We start from the raw sequence: 22,419 nt of genomic DNA, 5'->3' as shown, positions 1-22,419 counted from the left end.
ATTCTTTCATTGCAGATACCTGCTTGTATATCAGATGGACAGCCAGCGAATCTGCGGTTGGATCATACCAAGGACTAAACATTTCTTTGCGCAAGTACAATTTCCAAGGAGCTTTACGTTCATTTTGACCTTGCTCTTTAGCGTACTGTTCACAATGGGAAATGGCATCCATTATATGCTCACTACCACTGCCCAAGGATATGACTTTATCGAACAAAACTAATACCAAAGAGAAGCCGAAACTGTCTATTAAACCAATATGTTCGGTTAACTGTTTTACAGTTTCTTGGGCAGTTGAAGCCGAATCGACTTGCAACTTCTGCGTGCCATTATCCATAAGTAGAACTTGCAGTGTAATAGTCGATTTGTTACGCGTAGCTTGTAACTCCAGCCATGAGGGAGGTTGGGTTCGAGCACCATTCTTAAGTTTTAAATAATTCAAAAATTTTCTATCAACATTTTTAAAAATCCAAATACCTTTAAGGTTCTATTTAATCGATTCTCGCAGTAAGGAGCATACAATTGTGGCCCCAATTGGATAAAGCAGCGTAGATAATGCTCAAAACTTGAACTTGGCGGAAAGCAGCCGATGCATAAGGAAAGCAAAATCCAGCCTTTGGCGAATGAAACGCGATATGGATTTTTGATCAATTGCTTACAAATCTGTGCAAAAATCTCATCTCTAAAATGGTTACGAAACAGAATAAGAATTTTTCAACGACTTGAAAAATTATTTACCTTAAATTTGCTCTTAGTATACCATGACCTATAATAAAATGTAGTTTATCCAAATTTGTGGTGCGTGCCCCTAATATTTGCTGATAGCTTTCCAAATCTACGATTCTATCCGAAGTTTGTCTCAAAACATCGGGTATTTTAGTTTTCCTTTTTAACGTTTTACGGATTAGACGTCTTTGATGTTCCATATCGCCCATAGAAGCTAAAGCTTCTTGAAATTCTTTACTTTGTAAAGTGCTTTTTCTTAAGGTTTGAGTCAGCTTTTGCATTATCGTATCATTGCTGGTACTATCGTATTTCGCTTCAGCCATATCGCCCATAAAACGCAAAATCATTATCCAAATGCTCTAAATTGCGTTGTAAAGTAGGGGAACAATAGAATAGAAATTAATTCAATTTTCGCTTTAGTCAAAGGTTGCGATTACCTGCGCAGCTATTTCATCCATTGGTAAATCATGATTTAGTAATGACTTCTTTAGCGGTTTCTGGCTGTAATGACCGGTAACGCCGGCAGTAAAATAAGTGGCAGCATATTTTGCAAAACTGAACTCTGATATATCCGGTTTAGCGTCATGAGATTTAGGTAAACGTATTGTCCCACCAGAGGATGTTGAGGCACTTTTTTGAATCTAAAATAAATCATATATTATCTTGCATTATAATTTGATTAAAGGTAGCAGATAAGAGAGGGAAAACATGCTGACAACATCACTGTATACTTTGGAAGACAAATGCAATATAAACCTAAACGAAGAATAACAACAAAAAGTTCCTTTAGAACTTTCAACAAATATTAAAAATTGTTAGAAGCTTTTCTAGCTTTTCGTCGGCCTTATTGAACTTACCTGAAAGCTAAACGAAAGGGAGAATGAAAACAAGCGAAAGTTTATCGAAAGTAAAAAGTCTTTAAACAAATGCGACTATTTTTGAAATTTTAATTTCGAATACATTTTTTCATGTGCTTCTAGGTGTAAATGTAGCGAGTACTATTTACAGCTTCATCATGCAGCGGATCACGATGCCGGAATACTTAAAAACCATGAGAAAACTTTTACTGTTTGGAACTGAAACTGTTTAGTCACTAAAGAATCAAATCGTTATCGCCGCTTTTTTTCTCAGGCCGGCGAAGTCGTATGATTTAATACCCATGGATGATGTTACTGAGAATACTTCAAAGTGCAGGGTTTTGCTGACAAACTATAAACTTTGGAACATTTGTTGACAAACACTTGGCAGGCTTTCTCAGACGTAGTGCAACTAAATTTACAGAGAATGATTAACAATTGGAGGCATCGTGTGCGTTTTTGTGTTCAAAGCGGTAATGCAGATTTAAAATAAGTAAAATTTGCTTTGATAGGATGGGGAAACTCTTGTTTTGCTCAAATTTGAAGAATATCGCTCTTAGGTGGAGGTCCTAACATGCATTATAGACAGAACAATAAGAATAGAACAGCAGAACAGAGCAGATACGCAAGAGAACTATAATTGATGACAAAATGTACATGACATAGAATATCACTACTGTGAGCACATATAGCATATTATGATACCTCATACCTAAGACATACGGCACATTGCCCCGTGCTTAACATAACGTAACTGAAAATAAACACTTTTAATATATTCCAACAGTGACAGGTTTAACATGCTATGTCCGTAGTAGACCAATGAAATATGATCGATTCACTACTGCTCGTGAAATCTACATCCCGCGAATAAATTCGCCGGCCCTTTTGTAACTGCTTGTGTAAAGATGTAGCTCAAATCAGTTTTTATTCTGATTCTTTTCTTTTTGTTTAAAAAAATGCATACATTTTTTACATTAAAAAAAAATTGAAAGACTTATTTTTGTACCTTTTATGGGGGGAGCAATCTTAGAAAGCAAATATGCACTTAATGGCGTTACGCCAGCGGTAAATGTGACGAAACAAGAGAATAAAGTTTCGTTGAAAAACATCTTTTTTCGAAATTGAATAAGATTTAAAGATGACGACGCTATGTTGTCTGTTATGAAGTTATGGTAAGTCACGCCATGTTCGGACAACAACAACCCAAACAAAATTTGAAGACCAAAATTTGTACGCATGTTGCCCTCAATGATTTACAAATCTTAATAGACATTAATCTTGAACTTTGAAAAAATGTTTGCTAAGATCCAATAATTGATCGGTTGATCCATTAAACGCTGATATTCTTTCAAACGTCCGCAGCTGCCCTTGTAAAGATGGTAGGAAACTAAAATTTGCTTCAAAAGGGTATAAATTTGTTCTTCTTTCTTTATATAATTTCAAGGAAAGGGATCTGAGAACAAATTTGAGATTCTTTCCATCAACTTGGCGACAGAAACAATAATGTGGTGGAAATACCTTTTTGCTCGGAACACTGCGAAACGGACTTTCATACATTTTGTTTACAAATTTTACAGTTTACCTTAACAGTAATAAAACAAGACATCGTTCTAGACCTAAATTTTGTTCTTTACTAAATCTACCCTATCTATGATTTAAAGAGGCAAAAAGAGCTACGACCTTTTTTCTGGTTTTCATAAGACAGCACACAAAAAATCTATAGTAGCTTTAGCTGTCAACCTTACAGCTACGGTTGCCAAAATTAGATATCGTTTCGACCACACACAGTTACAGTAGTTTCAGGAACGGCCTTTTTTTTTTGTTTTCAAATCCTGCTCTCGATCGGAAACAATGATCTACTGGTGATTTGCTTATTTTAATCGAGATCCTATCGACATTGGTGTTGCTGATGCTAATGGATGCCAAAAAAAAATAAAAAATAAGAAGGAACAAATAAGAAAATTATATTCGGTCGTGAGCAACTCTTTTATACCCATCACCGTTATTCTAAAAAAGACTAAGCAAAGGAAAGGAACTAGATTTCCGTACTCTACAATATTGGATGGGCGTGGCTGAGCTTTTCTCTTTTCAGGATAAAAGTGGAAATTGATACGATGTATATGTTGCGACTTATGAGCAACAAGCAAAAAACCCGGAGAGCAAAGGTGTTCAAAGATTTTGTGGTATAGACGTGTGGCCTCTGTAGACTCTTTTGCAAATTTGTAGGCGGTATCTTCATTTTAGCAATGATAGATAATACATAGTTGAGCAGACGAATAAATGGACAGACGAACGGACAAACGTGGTTAGGCGCCTGCCAAATTTAAAACTGCCCAAAATTTTTATCCTTCATGGGGTTTTTGAAGCTTGATTCTGCACGTTATAAAAGTATTGAGAAAATAATTAAATTTTGATGCTTTATAATATGGGATAGGCGTTGTTAAATTGTCTCATTGTCGTCCAGATACTACAACATCGCCCATAAAACGTACATTTAAGTTTGTATAAACTTATCTGCTGGAGTTTATGATTGATAAGCGAAAAAACATTTTTTATTCCTGACGAAAAACAGAGGCAGCCCCAGTTTTCGTAGTTCTGTAGGCATGGCATTTGAGCGATTTGGCCCATTAGCAGCATCAAGCTGTGTGCAAGGACTTCTAATGCTTCTACCAAATTTAAAGTCGATAGCTTGTTATACAAAAACGAACAGAGGAGCAGACGTAAATGCCTACAACGAAAGGATATATATACTTTGTGGCATCTCTGATGCTTCGTTCTGGGCATTGCAAACGTAATGAGTTACAAAAGAAAATATCAAAAAATTCTGAAAATTATTCTCCATAATCGCTAGATGAAGTTGCAATGAATGGCTGACTTCCTAACGATATTGAAGAATGTCAGCAGTGTTTCCCCATTTTTGCAGGAAAATTTCTATATGAAACATTCATTTTCGAAAGGTGTATCACGTTTACATACAGCGAAACAAAAGCATCAACTTTCTATTAATAGGACATGCTGGCAATAATGCATGACTTCAGCCTTGAATTGCTGCTCTACCTACCGTATTCCCCAGAATTGATTCCAAGCGACTATTATCTGTTTGTAAATCTCAAAAGGTTATTTTAAGGAAAAAATCTAGCTGAAAAGATGAATGCATTGCGGAACTGAAGCGGGTTTTGAAGACCATGACAGGCAAAGGAGTTATATCTTTTATATCTTTATCTTGAAAGGAACTCAAACGAAGCGAAAAAAGAAATTTTGTTTGCTTACAATATTTGATAGACGTGTAGGATCATTAATGGAATAATAGAATGTACGTAATTATTATACCCACAACTGTAAGATCGGGGTGTACACATTTTGTTTTTCTTCATAACGCATGTAACACCGAAAAGGAAGCTTCGGAGACCCTATAAAGTGTATATATTCCTGATCTGAGTGCGTGTCGGTGTGGTGTTTGTTGTTGGCAAAAATAAAGATATCGACTTTAAATTTGGCATAAACTTTCGGGAGTTTTTGCACGTGGGTTGGTATTGAAAATAGGCCAAATTGGTCAGAGCAAAAGCCCGCAATGGAGCATAAACTGAATGCAGCTTCGTTCTTCTTAACAAGAATTTGTAGGTTTCTGCTCTTTACTCAGAAATTATAAAATTTAGAAACCTGAAATTTTCGACACTGAAAGACTGTACCCTTTACGTGGAAAAATGGGGAAAATAGGGCAATGCCCACACAAAGTTATAATTGATTAAATTTTATCTTTTTCACTTTTTGGAGGTTTTTATGCTAATTTATTATAACGCAAACAAGACCAAATGTTTAAAACTATTTTGTACATTCCTCAGATGAAGATATATTACCTGCCTAAAAACGGGTTAATTCTAAACTGAATATGGTAAACACAGGCGATTACTTTTTTTCCAACAAAAGCAGCGATATGGGTGTCAAGTAAAACAACTTGACGAGTAGAATTCGAAAAACATAATGGTGCGTATGCGAGATTCAGATTCGTATTGAAGATGAAACGTTTTTCTTTTTAAAATAGAGGTGTGTTCAGCTTAGATTGTACTGTGAGCGATTTGTCGATTTTGATACCACACTGTATGTAACAATTTCATAAGTTTGTGCTAAAATTGTCCTCAGAGCATACACAGAGAAGTGAGGCGGGGATGCTTACAATGATTTAGAAACGTTTACTGATTACTCTTTCGCAAACTTTTTGACCAACGCGCTTAACCTTCGAGGGTGGGTATGAAACAAAACGAACTAACAAAGTGTTATTGAAGTATTGAATTGATTATGTCGCTCTAAGAGAAAGCTATGTTGAGGGGTAAACTGAAATTTCCCAAAAAACAATTTTTCTTCTGACTCAGTCACAAGAATTACTCATCGAGAAGTCATAGATAAGTCATTTCTTCTACTCCCTCCGTCACTTTTAATTATTTAAACAGCTTTACATGTCTGCGATCTTATAGTGTACATACTTTTAAGCTCTTTAAGCATTTATAAGTAGCCGTCAATTAAATTCAATTGATTTTGATAAGATACAGTTTTATCTGCAAATTATTATGGTGCACCCATACACACGCATACCCTGTAGCGAAGTAAATTCGCGCTAAGTTAAAACCCGTTCGAATGCTTATTAAGTGACATTCTTTAATAAAAAACATTTAGGTAAGTATCTAACTTAATATAAAGAAGTGAAAAAATTTTCCCTATTAATTTTATATTAAAGTTAGTCGGTGACAAGTACTTGAAAATGTCAGGTAGTTTACAAACGTTATAGATTTTATGGGTTTAGAGTATCAGTTCTTATCTACGGTTTTCTTTTTCAATATTTAACACATTTTATAAAGATGTATAAGGAAAATAAATATTCAAGAGGATGCGTTGGCATGAATTACGTGGAGAGAGTGTGGAGCAAACTTTTTCTTTATCTTCATTTTTCAGGTATGATGTTTTCAAGCAAGCCAGTGACATGCAATGCAATGCTTCCCGTAGTAGATACTAACTCGTTTCTTATTGTTTAATTTTAAAGAGTGGCAGAGAACATTAATACAATAAAAAATAATAGAAACAATTAAGTGTATGCTACACTCTGAGCATATGTTAAAGCAACGTAAGATTTTTTCAATTGCTTGCGGGGAAACAAAGGCTACAATTGCTTCGAAAGCATCTTTGATTGATCAAAATTTTAGATGATTTGAAGTGAAATTTTAGCTTTTAAAATCTTGCAAATCAATATGTTTTGTGAAATAGAATCTTCACTTAACAGAAACAAACAATCTGCCATCCTTGTGTACTTTTACTTTTACATATGTAAATATGAAATCTGAAGTTTTTTATAGTCGAGAGATGTTGATTTTTAGGAAATTTAAAAAAAATTTTTATTCGAATTGTCGCGTGTATAGATAATAGTGAAAATGTATGAAAATTTTCGAGTTATTTCGGCTATAGATTAATTTAACCACAATGAACCCATCGAGTTGTCAGAAACATTTTCACAGCACAGATGTTCTCCATCTCCATCAGCATTACATTCTGCATCGATTTAAGCATGTTCGTCTATCCATCCGTTCGTCTGGCTAGCCATCTACTGTTTAATGTTTGTGGCCCGAATTCTTCTGGCCCCAAAAATGAACCCGCCAAAACCATTCAAAGTTCTTACACGCAGATTAGTATTCAAATAGGGCTAAATCGTTTGTACGATACACCTGCAGTGTTCCTTGAGCTGAGAACTTTGTTCATCACTTACGTTAAATATAACGATAAAAATTTTCGTATATAGTCTACGGGTGATATAGTACCAGCAAGATAAATATTACAAAGTATCGAAATTTTGTATTTGAAGAAAGAACGGCCAAGTAGAGTCTAAGTAATATTTACCCCTTTTTGTTAATTAATTTCATTACATTATGCGGCGATTCAAACAAGTTTTAATTAACTCGTACCTTATGTTTCACTTTATCTTTGATTGATAAAAATTTTAAAGCAACATAGATACGTTTTTGTACTTATTTACTTAAAAAATCTATGATAAACCAAGAAATTGTTTGTCTAAGATGAGATATATACCAGAAAGCAACCAATATTTACATTTCATATGAATGTTCACAGTATTCGTTTCGAAAAAATAAAATAAATAAATATTTGAAGCGTAAGTAAGTAAGATATCATATGTACAAAACGCAATAAAGGACAAAAGACCTTATAATCAAAAATGATAATTTATTTAATTACAAATGTATTTGATCACAATTTCTTTACATATATAATATTTATGTACACATCTATACTAAGATTAGAAAGATAAAAGCTGAAAACTCTTGCTGTATATATATAGAAAAATGAATTATAATGATTTGTACATCTGGTAATCATGCCACTGAAAGGAGGAAAGAGAATTAGGCTTTGCAACGCAATGCATGAATAGAAAAAGGTGAAGAGGAAAAATGAATGAATTAAATGAATGCGTTGATTAATAATCTACCATCCAAAGAAATATACGACTTATAAAAAACTACTCATCCGGTACGCCAAAGTACTTTAAAGGACTTCTTCAACTATGTTTGGCTATTTTTTGTACATTCCATGTTTTGAGAAACGATCTCTCCATGCTCAGTATGTTTACGGAATAAAAAGGCAACCATGTATTCGGGAGGTGTGATAGATCAATAACTTAATGGTGGACGAGAAAACGAGCGAGCTTATCCGCTCTTGAGTTCTTGATGAGATAATCTAAGCGATATTTGCATAGAACCAACTTATGAAAGTCATAAGTGCACCACTTGAGCGAATATCGCGGTCAAAATTCGTGTGCGATTTTAACATTTTCGGGCGGTCTTAGAAAATAGTATCCATAATTATTCGATTTCTAATTCCCAAAAACGAGTTGTTTTTTAAAAAACTGACTAATAGTGAGCTGACAAGATTAAATAAAATAGTTAAATAAGCCCTAACATGTTCAAAAAGAAGAGAAATAAGATGAAGCAAGAAAGAAACATAGAGAGACAGAGATAAGAAGAAGAAGAAGACGATAGAGTAAAGGAGAGAATCAAATTAAGCATAAGGCAAATTGCAATGTAGAATGAATTAATAGAATGGAAAGCAAAAGACCTTTTCATACCCCACAAGAACACGCTTAAAAAATCGTATTTTATTTATAATCACACACACATAAAAAGATTATATTACAGTGAGCACAAAGTTTTCATAAGATCGGTCAAAAATAAGACTCCCTATGCATATTCTCAGATGATTCGTGACAGTGTATGCAAAAGTGCAATACATTTCAATATTCTTCCAGGGTATTCCACCGGTACAGACCGCACATTTCTCATATCTCCTGCTTTCAAAAATCCCCATATATTGAAAATCCTATATTTCCTAAAATTTTCTATTAAATATTTCTAAATCTGTTTACAAAAGGCCAATTTTTAATTATTTATGATAACTCGAATCGAATTTGGAATGCGTATGTCTTTTTTTTTTGCAGTCTATCCTGCATGAAGGGAAAGTAGACGTTTAAATAGTAAAAAAAGCTCTACGATATAAATAGGTGAAGAAATTAAATATGCTAAATTTTTCCACATGTCGAGCTCGTTCCCATATGCGTTTGATATTTTATCACGAAGGTAAACGAAGAATTGCATTAAGCGAATTGAAATAGGGCATTTAATAACCGGCCTCGACGACTATAATATTGCCGACGGTTTAATATAGATTTGCTTTGCAAATTAGCAATAGATCCGGAATATTGGATAGAAACAGATTTCATAGCGATTCAAGGGGTAAAAGTAAAGAATTAAAGAAGAAAGAGAAATGAAGACTTGAAGGAAATGTATATGAAAGGACTTAATGTTTTTACAAACGGGTTTGATTAAGAATTTTTCTAGGAAATTCCATTGCTGGCAGTTGGGATTCGTAATAATTTACAGGTCTAGACAAGAGTTTTGTCGGTATGAATTTGTTTTTACCTAGCTCTAGTTCGAGCATGCGGGATTTTTGTTTTACATTCGGCCCAACGGGACCACTTACATCAGTTTCATCCAAAAATCCGAATACCGAATCGACAATTTTTTTCGATGACTCAATATCTATTAAATTGTTGTTATCCTCTTCGGGAAGTTTTATTTCTGATGTCTGCCCTTCGCTGGGATTTAACTCGTTTAAACGTTTTCTATGATTCTCCTCCGCTTTCTGCTTCCAATTACGTTCTCCAGTCTTGAGATAATACTGCTCGTCTCTTTTTCTTAACATACGCAACTCTCCCAATTTATTCAACTTATCTTCCAATTCAACCTTGAATTCTTTACGTTTCAAATAACCGCGGCAGTGAGCTTGCAATACTATCACCCGATTTCGTAGTGTAATGTATTGTGATTTCAAATCACGAGCCCTTATACAAGCAACCAAACGTTGAAATCCTTGTTGGATAATTTGGAAAGCTCTTCTTTTCTTATAAGCCCGCCAAGCTCTTTGTATCGTTACAGCAGCCAGACGATGTTTTATTATATATCGGCGGAATAATAATCGACGAAAACCTCTTTGTATGATTAGTGCAGATTTTAAAACTATATGAGATCGTCTCGTTTCCAAATAATTATCATCGATATCTTTTAGGAACACTTTTGTATGACCTAATTGATAGTCTGCTTTCGGTGGTAGAATCGTTCTGCATATTTCGCGAGATATTTGTTGCGAATTTAATTGCTTTAAAAGTTTTTTATCGCTTAGCAGGAGCTGATAACGATCAACGAAATCTGAGTGATCGTGACGTATTGAATAACCCGCCCGTCGTATACGCGCAGTTTCCATCATCCCGGAATAGCGCAATTGGCGTACACAAAAATCCCTATCGAAAATCTAAGTTAGGAGAAAATTTAGAAAAATTTTATTAATCAAATTTCGTTGTGATAAACTTACGTTGGGTTGCTTTAATTCATTTGGTTTTATGCATCGTATGAAAAATGGATGAGCTGCGGTTAAAGTGCGTATTAACAAATCCAACGAATTGCGAAATTTCACCGACAATGTCAACTGCTTCTTCATCGTGTCGTTTAGTGACAGTTGTGGGAAAATGTTTTTTATAAATTTATTTTTCGAATTGGCGACCATATCCTTTAAATCCAAGCTAAATGAATCGCGATTCTTTTCCAAGAAGCCCCGTGTATTATAAAAGACAACACCAGCGTAGTGACGCACACCAAAGGTATTTTCTTGATTTGACTTTGGTTTAATGTACAACGAGCGAGTACCATGTTGAACGTGCAGTTTTTCAAGTAACGTTTGATCCGATCCTCTAGGAAATATGGATTCCTCGTCAATGAGTGACATAATATTAACAGGTTTCATGCCAATCATGTCGAGTATATCTTGGTTATCTTGGTACTCGATATGTTCCCAGTTAATGCCTTCGCGTTCATATTCGCACTGCTCCATCTGAGGAAAAGCAAAAACAAATACAAATTCTTCTTATTTATTTTTGCTGGCTGGTAATAGCTACTATCCGAAAGTATACGTACGCGTATTGCTAAATACCTAATCTTAAGAAGAAGATCATTGTCTTGAATTCATTTACTCTCTTCATATATTGAATTTATAATTTCAACCCTTACAATTATATAACCAAGTAATTTCAATATAAGATAAAATAGTAAACGTACTAATGTTTAGCGTATGTAAATTGTATTTACTAAAAGTAGGTCAGGTTTATGGCTGTAAATAACCGCAGTTCTCTTAATTATTACAGTTACGGTGGTAGTATAAAAGTGAAGACTAAAGAAAAAAATTTTCTTTCAATCATAGCTTAAATACCACTACTATCAGCTAAATATTCAGTTAATATAAAGCACGACTACAAATCGATCAAACAAGTTACAATAGGATTACTTATGTATTTTGCAGTTTATTTTTGTAACGATCAGGTTGCTTGTACAAGGTATATAAATGTGAAACTGGAATGTATTCATAGTAAGCAACACGCATAGAGGATACGTATGTCTAAGGTGGGTTTTTTTTATAGCTTGGACATCTAGTGACAATAAGCACTTGCTACCCACACATATCGTAACACAAAAATGTTTTTGCTAACAACGGAATATGTCAAGTTTTAAGCCAAATAAAGAGCATTCGCCGGCATATGTAAAAGGGAGCTTTTTACATCGCATGTTAAGTGGCAATGAAAGGTGAATTTAGTTTCAAAACCCCAGGCGTAAAAATTCACAGGTAGATCCAGGCACACCCTCAACATCGGCTGAATTGCTTTGGCAAACATTCCAGTTCTGTATTTATTTATCTACGTGAACCTATAAATTAGTAACAAACAACTGGCAACTACCGTAGATGTGAGCAACCCGGTGGTAGGATAGGATACACTCGATTTTGTGAATTGGATCGCAATATTGATGAAAACATATGAACCGTTATATAATTTAAATAGACAATGCAGAGATGAATAAAACTTTGTAGTCTCTGTGGCAAATGTTCTCCAGTTTGTGAAAATGAATCTATCGCCTACAAATTTGCAAACAAAAGTGAAAGTGATCTGAACTTGTCAAGAGCACGCTTGCAACGCCCACACATCAATGAAACAATAAACGTGGACACCCTTGTTGTCCGTGTATCTCGCTTCTTACTTATAAAAGTACAACACATACCTCGTATAAATTTTAGAATTTCTTGAGTTTTTGCTTTTAACGGATAGTTCAGAGGTGAATGTCGGTGCTCGGTGCGTTGTTTAAAAACAAAGAACGAGCTTTAAGACACATTCTATTGGTATTAGCGCAGTTAGTGTGGTCACGATTCTAAAATCTTTATTGCATTCTGAAGAAAGTGCGGGGTAGAATTTTTTATTCAAGTTATAGTTTACGAATTTTTATTATTATTTAAAACAAAAATAAATAAATAAATATTATTACTATGGTTATTATTAATTTAGCCAGAGGAATAAATTGTGAGAGTTAAGTGATAAAGCATCAGGCTCTCGGCTTTATTGAAACTCAACCGCACTTGAGATTTGAACCGACTGGTTGTTATTCAGTAAATCTTATAATTATAGATAGCACATCAGTCGAAAATGCAAACATAAACCATATGTTCAGATACCATAAAAGCTATATTATCTGTTGCGTAGAACATAAATAAGTAATAAATGCTAGACTTACTTTGAATATATGTCGCACGAAAAACTGCTGTAAGTTTTCGTTGGCGTAATTAATGCACAATTGTTCAAAACTGTTATCATGGAAATTTTCAAAGCCAAATATATCCAAGACACCAATGGTATTCAAACCTGCGCCGCCTTCTTTGTTAATTGCAACGTTTATACGTTGTACGATAGTGATAAAAATTTTACCATACAAAGCTTTCGCAAAGGCATCTCTGCCCTCGATCGCAGTCTCTTTAGAAAGCCCAGTAATCACGTGCTCGCCATGCACTAAAATAGTTCTTTGTACTAAAGCAGTGCAAAGTTGTTCGTTACTAACACCCAGCAACTGGCAGACGCGATTCGCTTCTGTTTGATTACTCACTTCACAAGTGTCCATATTTTGTATTGTGGTGGCTTTAAAATGCAAATTTCCCAAATGCAAAATCGATGCCAGCAAAGCAAAAATGTTCCAGATATCTTCTGGTTTAAATGATAACACTTCCATGGCTGATTTGATCATCGTAAAGTCGGCCGCGTCATTTTTACCCTTAATTGCCGTGCATTTACCTTGAGCAAGGTAATGATATTTGCTCGGATTATCCTCCAGTAAATTTAATTTCTGGCGTTCTTCTTTAGTTAGACCCGCCACTAAGCAGTAAAATATGTGATAATTCCTTTCCTCGTCGCTTTGAAATACTATTCGAGACTTTTCCAACAGATAATCTTCAATCCTCGCATTGTGTATGCTACCGGACTCGTTGAAACGTATCTCAATATATTTACCGAAACGCGAAGAATTATCATTTCGGACCGTCTTAGCATTGCCGAAAGCCTCCAAAATAGGATTTGCCTCTATGATCTGTTGTTCTATCCATGAGTGTTTGCCACTAAGGCCAGCCAAATATTGCAATATCAATTTAGTGCTTTCAGTTTTACCCGCTCCAGATTCACCGCTTATCACTATGCAATGATTTGTTCGATCCCTTTTCATCTCCTGATAAGCGTTATCACTTATGGCAAATATGTGCGGCGGCAATTCATGGATTTTTCTGTCTCTATATTCTCTGATTTCTTTATGGGTATAAATCGGCAATATTTGATAGGGATTGATGGCAATCAACATCGTTCCTGTGTAGGTCTAGTAATATATAATATAACGGATTAATATTAACTTTTCCTAGGAGAGAAACTTAAAAACTCTTACATAGATTTTGTTTTGATGATATCTCATTTCCAGATTATGTAAAATCGCATATTCTTGCAGATCTCCCAAAGTAATCATATCATCCACCCCATTTTGTGAAGTCGTATGCATGCGTTTAACTACATCGGCGGAATTGATCCAATGCTGTTTACCCTTCTGATCTTTTATACAAACTTTTGACTTATCTTCGCGCACTAGTAACGCCGCATAGGGCACCGTGAACTCATTGACTCCGTCCTGAGGCTTAACCCAAACATATTCGGACTAAAGAAGAAGCAAATAAAAGAAACGAAAAATTACGACAGTTTAAAATTTTCTTTGCAGTCTTTTTTTATTTCATAGACTTTAAGCTAAAGAAGATGAGCAATCAGTAGAGACAAAGTAGAAACTGAGTGGACCTCATTTATTTTTGGAGACACTTCTGTCGGTTTTGCCTTCTTCTACTTCATCTATTCAACGAATCAATTACCGCAAATTCGCTGTGATATGCAAAAAAGGCACAAAAGTCAATACAAAGTTCTTTGCTTGAGCTTTAATAAAGTTAGGGTTAGTTTCCTTTTATTTCCTAATTAAACTATATTTGTTTAATGTTTTGTTAAATATGTATGCTATACGTCCGCCACGCTGCTTTTTTTTTACTTTCAAATAAATTTTGCCGCCATGTAGAATAGAACTAATGAGATATATGAGTACAACGTGTCATATGAAAGAACTGATAAGTGCGGGAGTAAAAAGAGCGTGGAAGGGAGTAGCTTCTTAATTTGGTTGTACATTTATATATCTTGATGACAGGATTTAAAATAAGCAAAGATTGTGGAGTAAGCTGTTAAGTTGTGTGAACGCAGAATGTCATAAACGCAAAAGGCGAATAGAGGGCAAATCTTTCGGACAGACAAATAGGATATGATCAGGAGATTGCAAGACTCCACATGTAAAAGACTACCCACTATGTTAATTTTGAATAGATGATCATTACATGTCGGATCATTAAACATCGGCCTGTTAATAAGGCAATAAAATATCGCGTCTAAGCTTGCAATTGATAAGCCAAGGAGCTTTATTCATTTGTGGGAATAAAGAGTGTAAGTGACGACCATAAGGTGGGTTATTCCATCGCTGTTCCAAAGAGAAAACTCTGTGCTTGTAGGTTTCTTATTCATGTAACGATTGTTGATAAAACAAAAAGTTTACAAAAAAAGCCAGCACTTAAAACTGACCGACTTCTGAGTAATGTACATCAGTTCCAATAACCTCCACTTATCTTCATCATAAAATATCAAAAACTGCACATTATTGCCTTACTTTTCAAATCATAGTAAATTTGTGTATCAAAAATTATATATCAAAAAATTATGCCAAACCATTTCCATTTCCCCAATTTAGACACTATGCCAAAGTGCTTTTGCGTAGAGATTTTGGTCACGATCTACTGAAATTGTCGAATTTTCTAATACAAAGCCCTTTTTCAAAATGGTGTATTACACCAGATGTAGTCGTATCTGGCAAAATCCATTAAGCGCAAAAGTAGATGAATAGAGATTGAACTGATAGACACCAAATCCCAGTCATCTAATATATATCCACAATATGTGTAAGGTAGAAATGGCTGTAGCGCTAAAAACGTGTGTAAATAAAAATTTTTATTGCAACAAGCAAAATGTGATATATGGTTAATTTTTTACTCATCATACCGATAGAATACTCGTTTTACTTTCTGATAATATAGCAAATAAAAATTTGCCCACAGATGCCCCTACCTATCAATATTGTTACTTTCAAAGCTTGTCATCGGCGTCATTTCCTTTGTTGAAATCTGGCAAACGTTTTCATGTCACAACAATAAAAAAATTCTATGGAGAATTCCAGGTGCAAAAATTCAGGGATGGATGCAAGTGTACGATTCGCGCAAAACCGAATTGCTTTGGCAAGAAGCCGACATCCTCGGCTTGGCAGAACTAGTAAGGTGTGGTCTTATAAACGGCTATGCCTAACAATTACTAAAAACAATTAATTGTCTTGGACATTTTCCTGCTCGAAAAACGAGTCGGTTACCAAATAGGTCAAGATAAAGGAAATAAGAATGGCTGCGAAGAAAGAAGAAGGTTTCTTAAGGCGTGGTATCCCCAAATTTTCAGAGAGGCTGGAGAAATATACAAAGAGCGATGGGCAATATTTGCAATGAAATATTTTTTTATATAATATATATATATATATATATATATTAGGTTGGGGGGAAAGTTCTGTGGTATTTTGAATAGAGAGGTAATTTTTCTTGTAATAAAAAAACATCTGCCTGAGATCACATTAAATCTCTTGCGTTTGTGTTAAAGCAAAGTACATGAATAAAATACGACAAAACTTTCCCTCCAACCTATTATATGTATTTATATAAGGAAAATACGTTTGCTTTTTATTAGAATTTGCGTTAGTGAAATTGCAATTTGGAAAAGAATATTATGGTACTGCTTCATATAAGCTATCAGCCTTCGATATATTAATTTCATAAAAGATTACAATATTTCATAGAATATATCCGAAGATTGACTTGTGAAGTAATTTTATACTTGTATAAAACACCGCAGATGTTTCCGAAGCAGATTTCTCCGAAACAAACGCGAACTTTCTATCCCGTCTGAATCGGTTATTCTGAGAAAAATGTTTAGGTTGCAATCGATTGATAGTTTATTGTTCCTAAAATGTCTTCGCACGTGAAACTATGGCAAACATGGTATAGCATTTCAACATAAGACTGTATTACTTCATGTTAAAATAAAATGCTTGCCAAGTGAAACATTATTAACAAAGATTTACGTAAGAAGAAATGTTTACCTCGACAATATGTTTTGCTCGACGTATGGCTTTTAATTAATGAATAAATTGAGAATACAGTAGGAAAGCGATAAAGTAATTGTTCTCGATTTGTGGAATAAAGTAGAAAAGGTTACAAACTTGGAAAAAAGAGAAGCAACTACCTTAAGATATGATTTAAATATTAGAAGCTTTGTCCACCCACACATACAACCAACATTTAACGGCACGCAATTAATAACTTTTTCTGTTTCTGTCCAGTCAGTCGAAAAATGTGTTTTATGTGTGCGTCTATTGCTAGGGCATTTCATTATATTATACGAATCTTATGTAGCTGCTTTGATGGACATCAAAAATAAAATGCACCGCTTTCTTTTTGGCTATTATTATATTAAATATGAACTTTGAGTTAAGTTAAACTCTTTTAATTAAGATTTGATGACAAGGCTTGAAAGGTTTTGGTTGAATGCCATCAAACTTTTGTATTTAACGTTTTGATGAGCGAATTTGATAAAAGTAACCCTTAAGCAAAGACATTCTTGAAGTCAAGCACCTTTTGTTTTAGAAAATTTTAACTTTGTGAGAAGTTGTGTGTACAGATTTGCATTTCGATTAGCAAAATAAGATGCGTCTATCCGAAGTCGTTGCGAACGTTTCGCTCACCCACGTAAGCCTAATATATCATTACGATGAGTAGTGTGCGGCACAAAAATTAATTCAAAGTGAAGTAAGTGCAAACGTCAGGCAAGATCGACCGTTAAATATTTCGCAACACTTCGCTTAACGCAATCCTTCGCCTATTTTGTTTACAGACTACCAAAAATAGACGTTGTTGTCCTATAGACTTTGGAGAAATCGCTTCACCGAAAGACAAAGAAAAATATTCATATTTAATTTCTCATAAAACAGTTGTCTATTACTAACTACACTTTAGTAAAGAAAAAGCTAGAAATGCACTTAAGGCGACTTGAATTAGTTGTAGTTACTTGACCAATGGCGTTATGTGCCGAAAAATAAGTTTAAGCCAGAGTTTAGAGTAAAATCTGCTACAGATTTCATATTAAATTAAAAAATTAAGTGCTTGTTTGTACACACGAACTATTGTTTATATTTAAACCTAAGAAATGAAGCTCAATTTCGCGTTGTGTGCCAAATTTTAACTGTCTACATCAAGAGAAGACAATAAACGGATAGACACACGAGCATAGCCAAATCCACTTAAAACCTTACGTTGTGCAAAAGCATTTAGCCTTTGGCGTCTTTAACATATAATTTTGCGCGTATAATTTTGCAAATTGACAAACGCCCCACCACATTGGGGACTAAATCGCAAGCAGTTTTCATATCTCACGCTACTTGTAGTATAGAATGTATTAGATTCGTGCAGATAGATATAACACTCAGAAGGACTTAAGGTAAGAAGAGGATTATTATGTCGATCGATTCAGATAATGCTTCTTTCGAATGTTTGACTGTCTGCCTGTCTGCCAACTCTTTTGTTGTCTGTCCATTCACTCTCATGCCTAACCTACAAATTTTGAAATATTTGCATGTAACTTGGTATGTGCCCGTCTTCAGCATCTTTTTGCATCTATTCCAAGTGAAGTGGATAGGACCAGTTTCACGACCACTTCCCACATAAAGTCTTACTTTAAAACACCGTTATAGGAAGAATATTGTAATTTTTAAAATTCATCGACAAAAATCGCTGATATGAAAAATTTGATTCGGATAGGGCGATTTTCTGAACCTCCTTCCATATAATCGTTCTAACGAAAACTGCATTTTTGTACGATAAAAAGGTCTAATTCTTAATGTGTCAAGGTCAAAATTGGTTCAGAATAGCAATTTAACATAGAAATTAATCCTACTGGATTCGAACACCACATATAAGAGTTTTCGTAGAAAATAAGCCAGTGGCGATTTTTTGTTATATCATGACGGGAATTCTTCTTTAAGAATAATTTGTTATAAAAATTAACTGATCCAAACTGGAACCATACGAGTCTCTCACTTACGATTCCTCATGAATGATAAGCCATTTGTCGAAAAGACTTAAATTTTAGTATTTTATAATAAAAGCTGTTACATAGGAGCAAATGGGGGTTTAGAAATCAATTCCAGCAAATTTGCGACTATATGAGCGTATTTCCTAAACAGCAGCACATCTTATGATGAGTAAGGTCTTGTATGGCGACAAAGTTGAATTTGTAAAAAAAATAATAATCTCCTTAAGAGGGAAATGAAGTTTGTCCAACTTAAAGCACCCCAGTTGACGTTTAGGTTATTCTCCATTGTAAGGACTTACATAAAAAGTATCCCCTCACATGAAAATACTTTCAGATGTATTCTCTCGAAAATTAATGAGTAACTATGTTAGGCGCGGTGGTGTACGGTATTTATAGTAAGCCTTGCCCGACTATATTTTTTTGGTTTTTCTAAATTAATTATGTTTCACTTATAAAGTTGAGTTGACTTAGCGGTCTTTTTTTTTGCTATGCACAACTAGAAAACATTGGTATGGTATTGGTAATGTTTTCACCCCATGTGTCTATAGAATACAATTTTAGTCGATATTTTATTGAGTATGCAACTATTACGTTATTATATATAGTTTTAGTATTGAGAAAAAGTTTATTTAACTCTGACCCATTCCGTAACTGGCTTATGAGAACTGAGCTAGTCTTAAGATATGTAATATTTTTAAGTAAAGGTATCTAACCAATCGGTCTTTACATTCTTACCTATCTTTATTTAATTATTGTGATACTATCGTTTCATATATCTCCCTGTTATCATTTTACAGATGTCAAACTTTAATTAAAGTGTGAATGTTTGTGTAATGCCCTTACGGGTAATTATTTAAGCCCAGCAGTATGTATTTCGTATTATTGAATAACAGTATTAATAACAATGTTATTGTTTAACAAACACAATATGCTACAAAACTTGTCATCATTAATAACGTGATGAAAAAATTACTGACGTATGAAGTCGTGCGGAAATTTTAAACATTTACTTAAGTGTTCATTAAACACAATAAAAGTGAAGTACGTGCAAACCAGTCATTTTCTCTTACTCTCAAACGTGCTATTGCTTAATTGTTTTCTAAAAAACTGCGTTCATTATGCAGCTTCGGCTACACGTGACCAACTTCTTTTATGAATAGATTTTTTTTTTCACTATTATTTAGAAATATTGTTGATATTTATGATTAACTACTATGTCGCCTTGTCGGTCAAGTTTATTAATTTTAGTCTTAAATTGAGGTTTGATCGTACTAAGTAATCGCTCAGGATGAGCAAAGACGGGCGTTATTTTAAACCATTTTTGCGATCATTTTCATTTCAACTAACAATGCGGAATATTTAGTTGCGATAAGATCGTTTCTCCGATACCCTTCTATATAAACGTGGATGCAAATGCTAGGCAGCAAAGTTTAACTTCAAAATTGACATGCGTCCATAACATTAATTTGGTACAGAGATTAAGATTACCGAAGGTGGACTGTACACGTTTATCTTACGGATCCTTCCTTATATAGGATTTCGAATTTTTTGCATTTTTGTAAAAGGAATGATACTAAGATCGTAAACTGCATTGTATCAAACAAAACTCTTATCTCAAAATCGTCAGTTAGATTTGGTTCCACGCGAACATCTTAATATGTCTCACTAAATTGAACAGCAAAGGTTCGCCCGTCCAAAATGCCTCGCATATTCCAAATAACAACGATAGACAAATAAAATAAGAGGGGGACGGTTCGACTATTATTATATTTATTTATATATATAGTTTATGAAAATACTTTGGATTCGACATCTAATAACTTGGACGCGTAACTTAGACAATTTAGGGGATAACGCAAAAAACATACATAATATTATCCAATTTTTGTCAATTGTTGGCTAATCCATGGATTTGCGAATTGATTTTCTTAGCATGTAAATTTAACCTAACAAAGGTATTCAGAAAGAGCTACAAGCACTATAGCGCTACAGCACTATAGATATCCTTCCTCACATCGCTTAATGCACTTATTCATATGATGTCTTTTCCAAATAACGCCTTGTATTAAAAGTGGGCGATAAAGTGGTCCGATCCGAACCATATTCAACAGCGTTCGTCCTTGGGCGAAAACGTGCCAGTGTGCCTAATTTCATCAAAATATCTCAAAAATTTGCGACCTATAGGCTGAACATAAGAAAACGAAACATATGGACGAACGGGTGGACAGAACACCAGATGATCAATTTCTTTTTTTGGGGTAATAACCGCAACGGACGGATCGAAGGCTATCCATTACTACTGTTATTATTATTACTATATATATTTATCTCGAAGAAACAAATTTTTGGACTAGAATAGGACGCGAACAAGTTAATTGATGTTGTCGGCTCTATTTAAAAAACAGAATACGGTTCAAAAGGAAAAGTCGCTAAAGCGAAAGGCCTAACATAAGCCTTTAATCCAAAAACCAAATCCATTTCGAAAATTGAAGAACGTTGGATGTTGACATAAATACTAAACGATTTTGCCAGCGTTACTTTGCGCTGCTGAGTAATTCCATCAATCCTTGACCTACATGCAACAAAACTATCATACTTCCATTCTTTGATCGTAAGGACGAGATTTCGTTTTGAAACGAATCTTCGATAAATAGCGATTAGTGACTGCACAGTTTGATATCGTTATGACAATTCCCAATTCAAGACCCCGTCATCCCATAATTAGTGGATCGATTTTTTTTGTCCACCTGCCTATACATTTCGCGCTATAAGCTATCTTTTTTGTTTGTAGTGTTTATGAATTGTCGTTTCTATAGGTTTTCTCATTTCAAACAAGAACGTTTAAGTATACTGAGTTTTCCCTCTCTTTGCAATCGCGATCCTAATAAATGCACGCATAGACAGACTCGAAACTCGATACGAAGCAAAAATATGACTTTACTGCATCGTCAATGCATATTTCTAAGCGGGTTGGAGCTTTCTGGTGGTAATTATTATAATGTGCCTTTTTCCCTTTATTTTCAAAGTCCGATGACTTTAATTGAAGCAAAGGCAAACTTTACTACTGAAATTTTCTCAAAGTACTAATGAGCTTCTTGTTCAAATATGTTCAAATATTTTATCGAAAAGTCGATAAGATATGCAACAACTAATCAATGCCACGTCATGTTAATTGTATTTCCTTAGTAGAGGTATCTTAACGCACATACACACACACAATCACTCTTTTTGCTTTTGCAAACACGTAAACGAAAATGTTCATTAGAAATTTCTTCTAATTAACAACACAATGAAAGAACAAATAAGAATGCAATTTTGATATCGTTGAACACTTACGGTAGTACTTTGATTTGTCATTTTTTTTTTTGTTTGTTGTTCGCACTCAGAAACACTTTGAACTTTATTAATATTTATTTTGAAATTTCTTTTTATTTGATTTTGCCTTTATATTTTTATTGCATAGCAATCTTATTACACTTTACGTAGATATCATGATACGTGAATTAAATTCTCACATTTGGATAAATTTTCATTCAATTAAACGCTTAGTTTGTGTCTTGTTTAGATCCTCCATGAATGGAGCGTATATAACTTCTAATTAAATTGGCAATAATTGAAAACGGTTAACGTTATTATTCAGTTTTTCGTTTTTCTCACCATAAAATT

General features: G+C 34.3%; 1 protein-coding gene across 2 annotated transcripts; it reads right to left on the bottom strand.

The window, feature by feature from the left end:
- Positions 1-96: 96 nt before the first annotated feature.
- On the bottom strand, positions 97-22,150 carry LOC119633676 (unconventional myosin-VIIa). Of its 2 annotated transcripts, XM_038027351.1 has the most exons (10): positions 22,090-22,150; positions 13,937-14,200; positions 12,749-13,870; positions 10,509-11,024; positions 9,621-10,448; positions 1,164-1,367; positions 739-1,085; positions 478-682; positions 281-421; positions 97-219 (listed from the first exon to the last, which is right to left on the bottom strand). In XM_038027351.1, exons 1-10 carry the CDS (start codon positions 22,108-22,110, stop codon positions 172-174), a joined length of 3,696 nt encoding a protein of 1,231 aa, XP_037883279.1. In that variant the 5' UTR covers positions 22,111-22,150; the 3' UTR covers positions 97-171. The 2 variants fall into 2 exon arrangements, with proteins under 2 accessions (XP_037883279.1, XP_037883280.1); XM_038027352.1 differs by lacking the exons at positions 97-219; positions 281-421; positions 478-682; positions 739-1,085; positions 1,164-1,367 and having other exon boundaries at positions 8,562-10,448.
- Positions 22,151-22,419: the final 269 nt, after the last annotated feature.

Source organism: Glossina fuscipes, unplaced genomic scaffold (assembly GCF_014805625.2).
Source record: "Glossina fuscipes isolate IAEA_lab_2018 unplaced genomic scaffold, Yale_Gfus_2 2, whole genome shotgun sequence".
Lineage (NCBI taxonomy): Eukaryota > Metazoa > Arthropoda > Insecta > Diptera > Glossinidae > Glossina > Glossina fuscipes.
This window is presented reverse-complemented; position numbering and strand designations above follow the sequence as displayed.

What these genes read in the sequence shown, in the direction of transcription:
- LOC119633676 (XM_038027351.1), bottom strand. Translation starts at nt 22,110, where the DNA reads ATGACAAATCAAAGTACTACC. An exon ending in TGACAAATCAAAGTACTACC is followed by an intron (nt 14,201 to 22,089) that starts GTAAGTGTTCAA and finishes CTTCTTCTTTAG; the next exon opens with TCCGAATATGTTTGGGTTAA. An exon ending in GATTTTTGGATGAAACTGAT is followed by an intron (nt 1,368 to 9,620) that starts GTAAGTGGTCCC and finishes GATTTATTTTAG; the next exon opens with ATTCAAAAAAGTGCCTCAAC.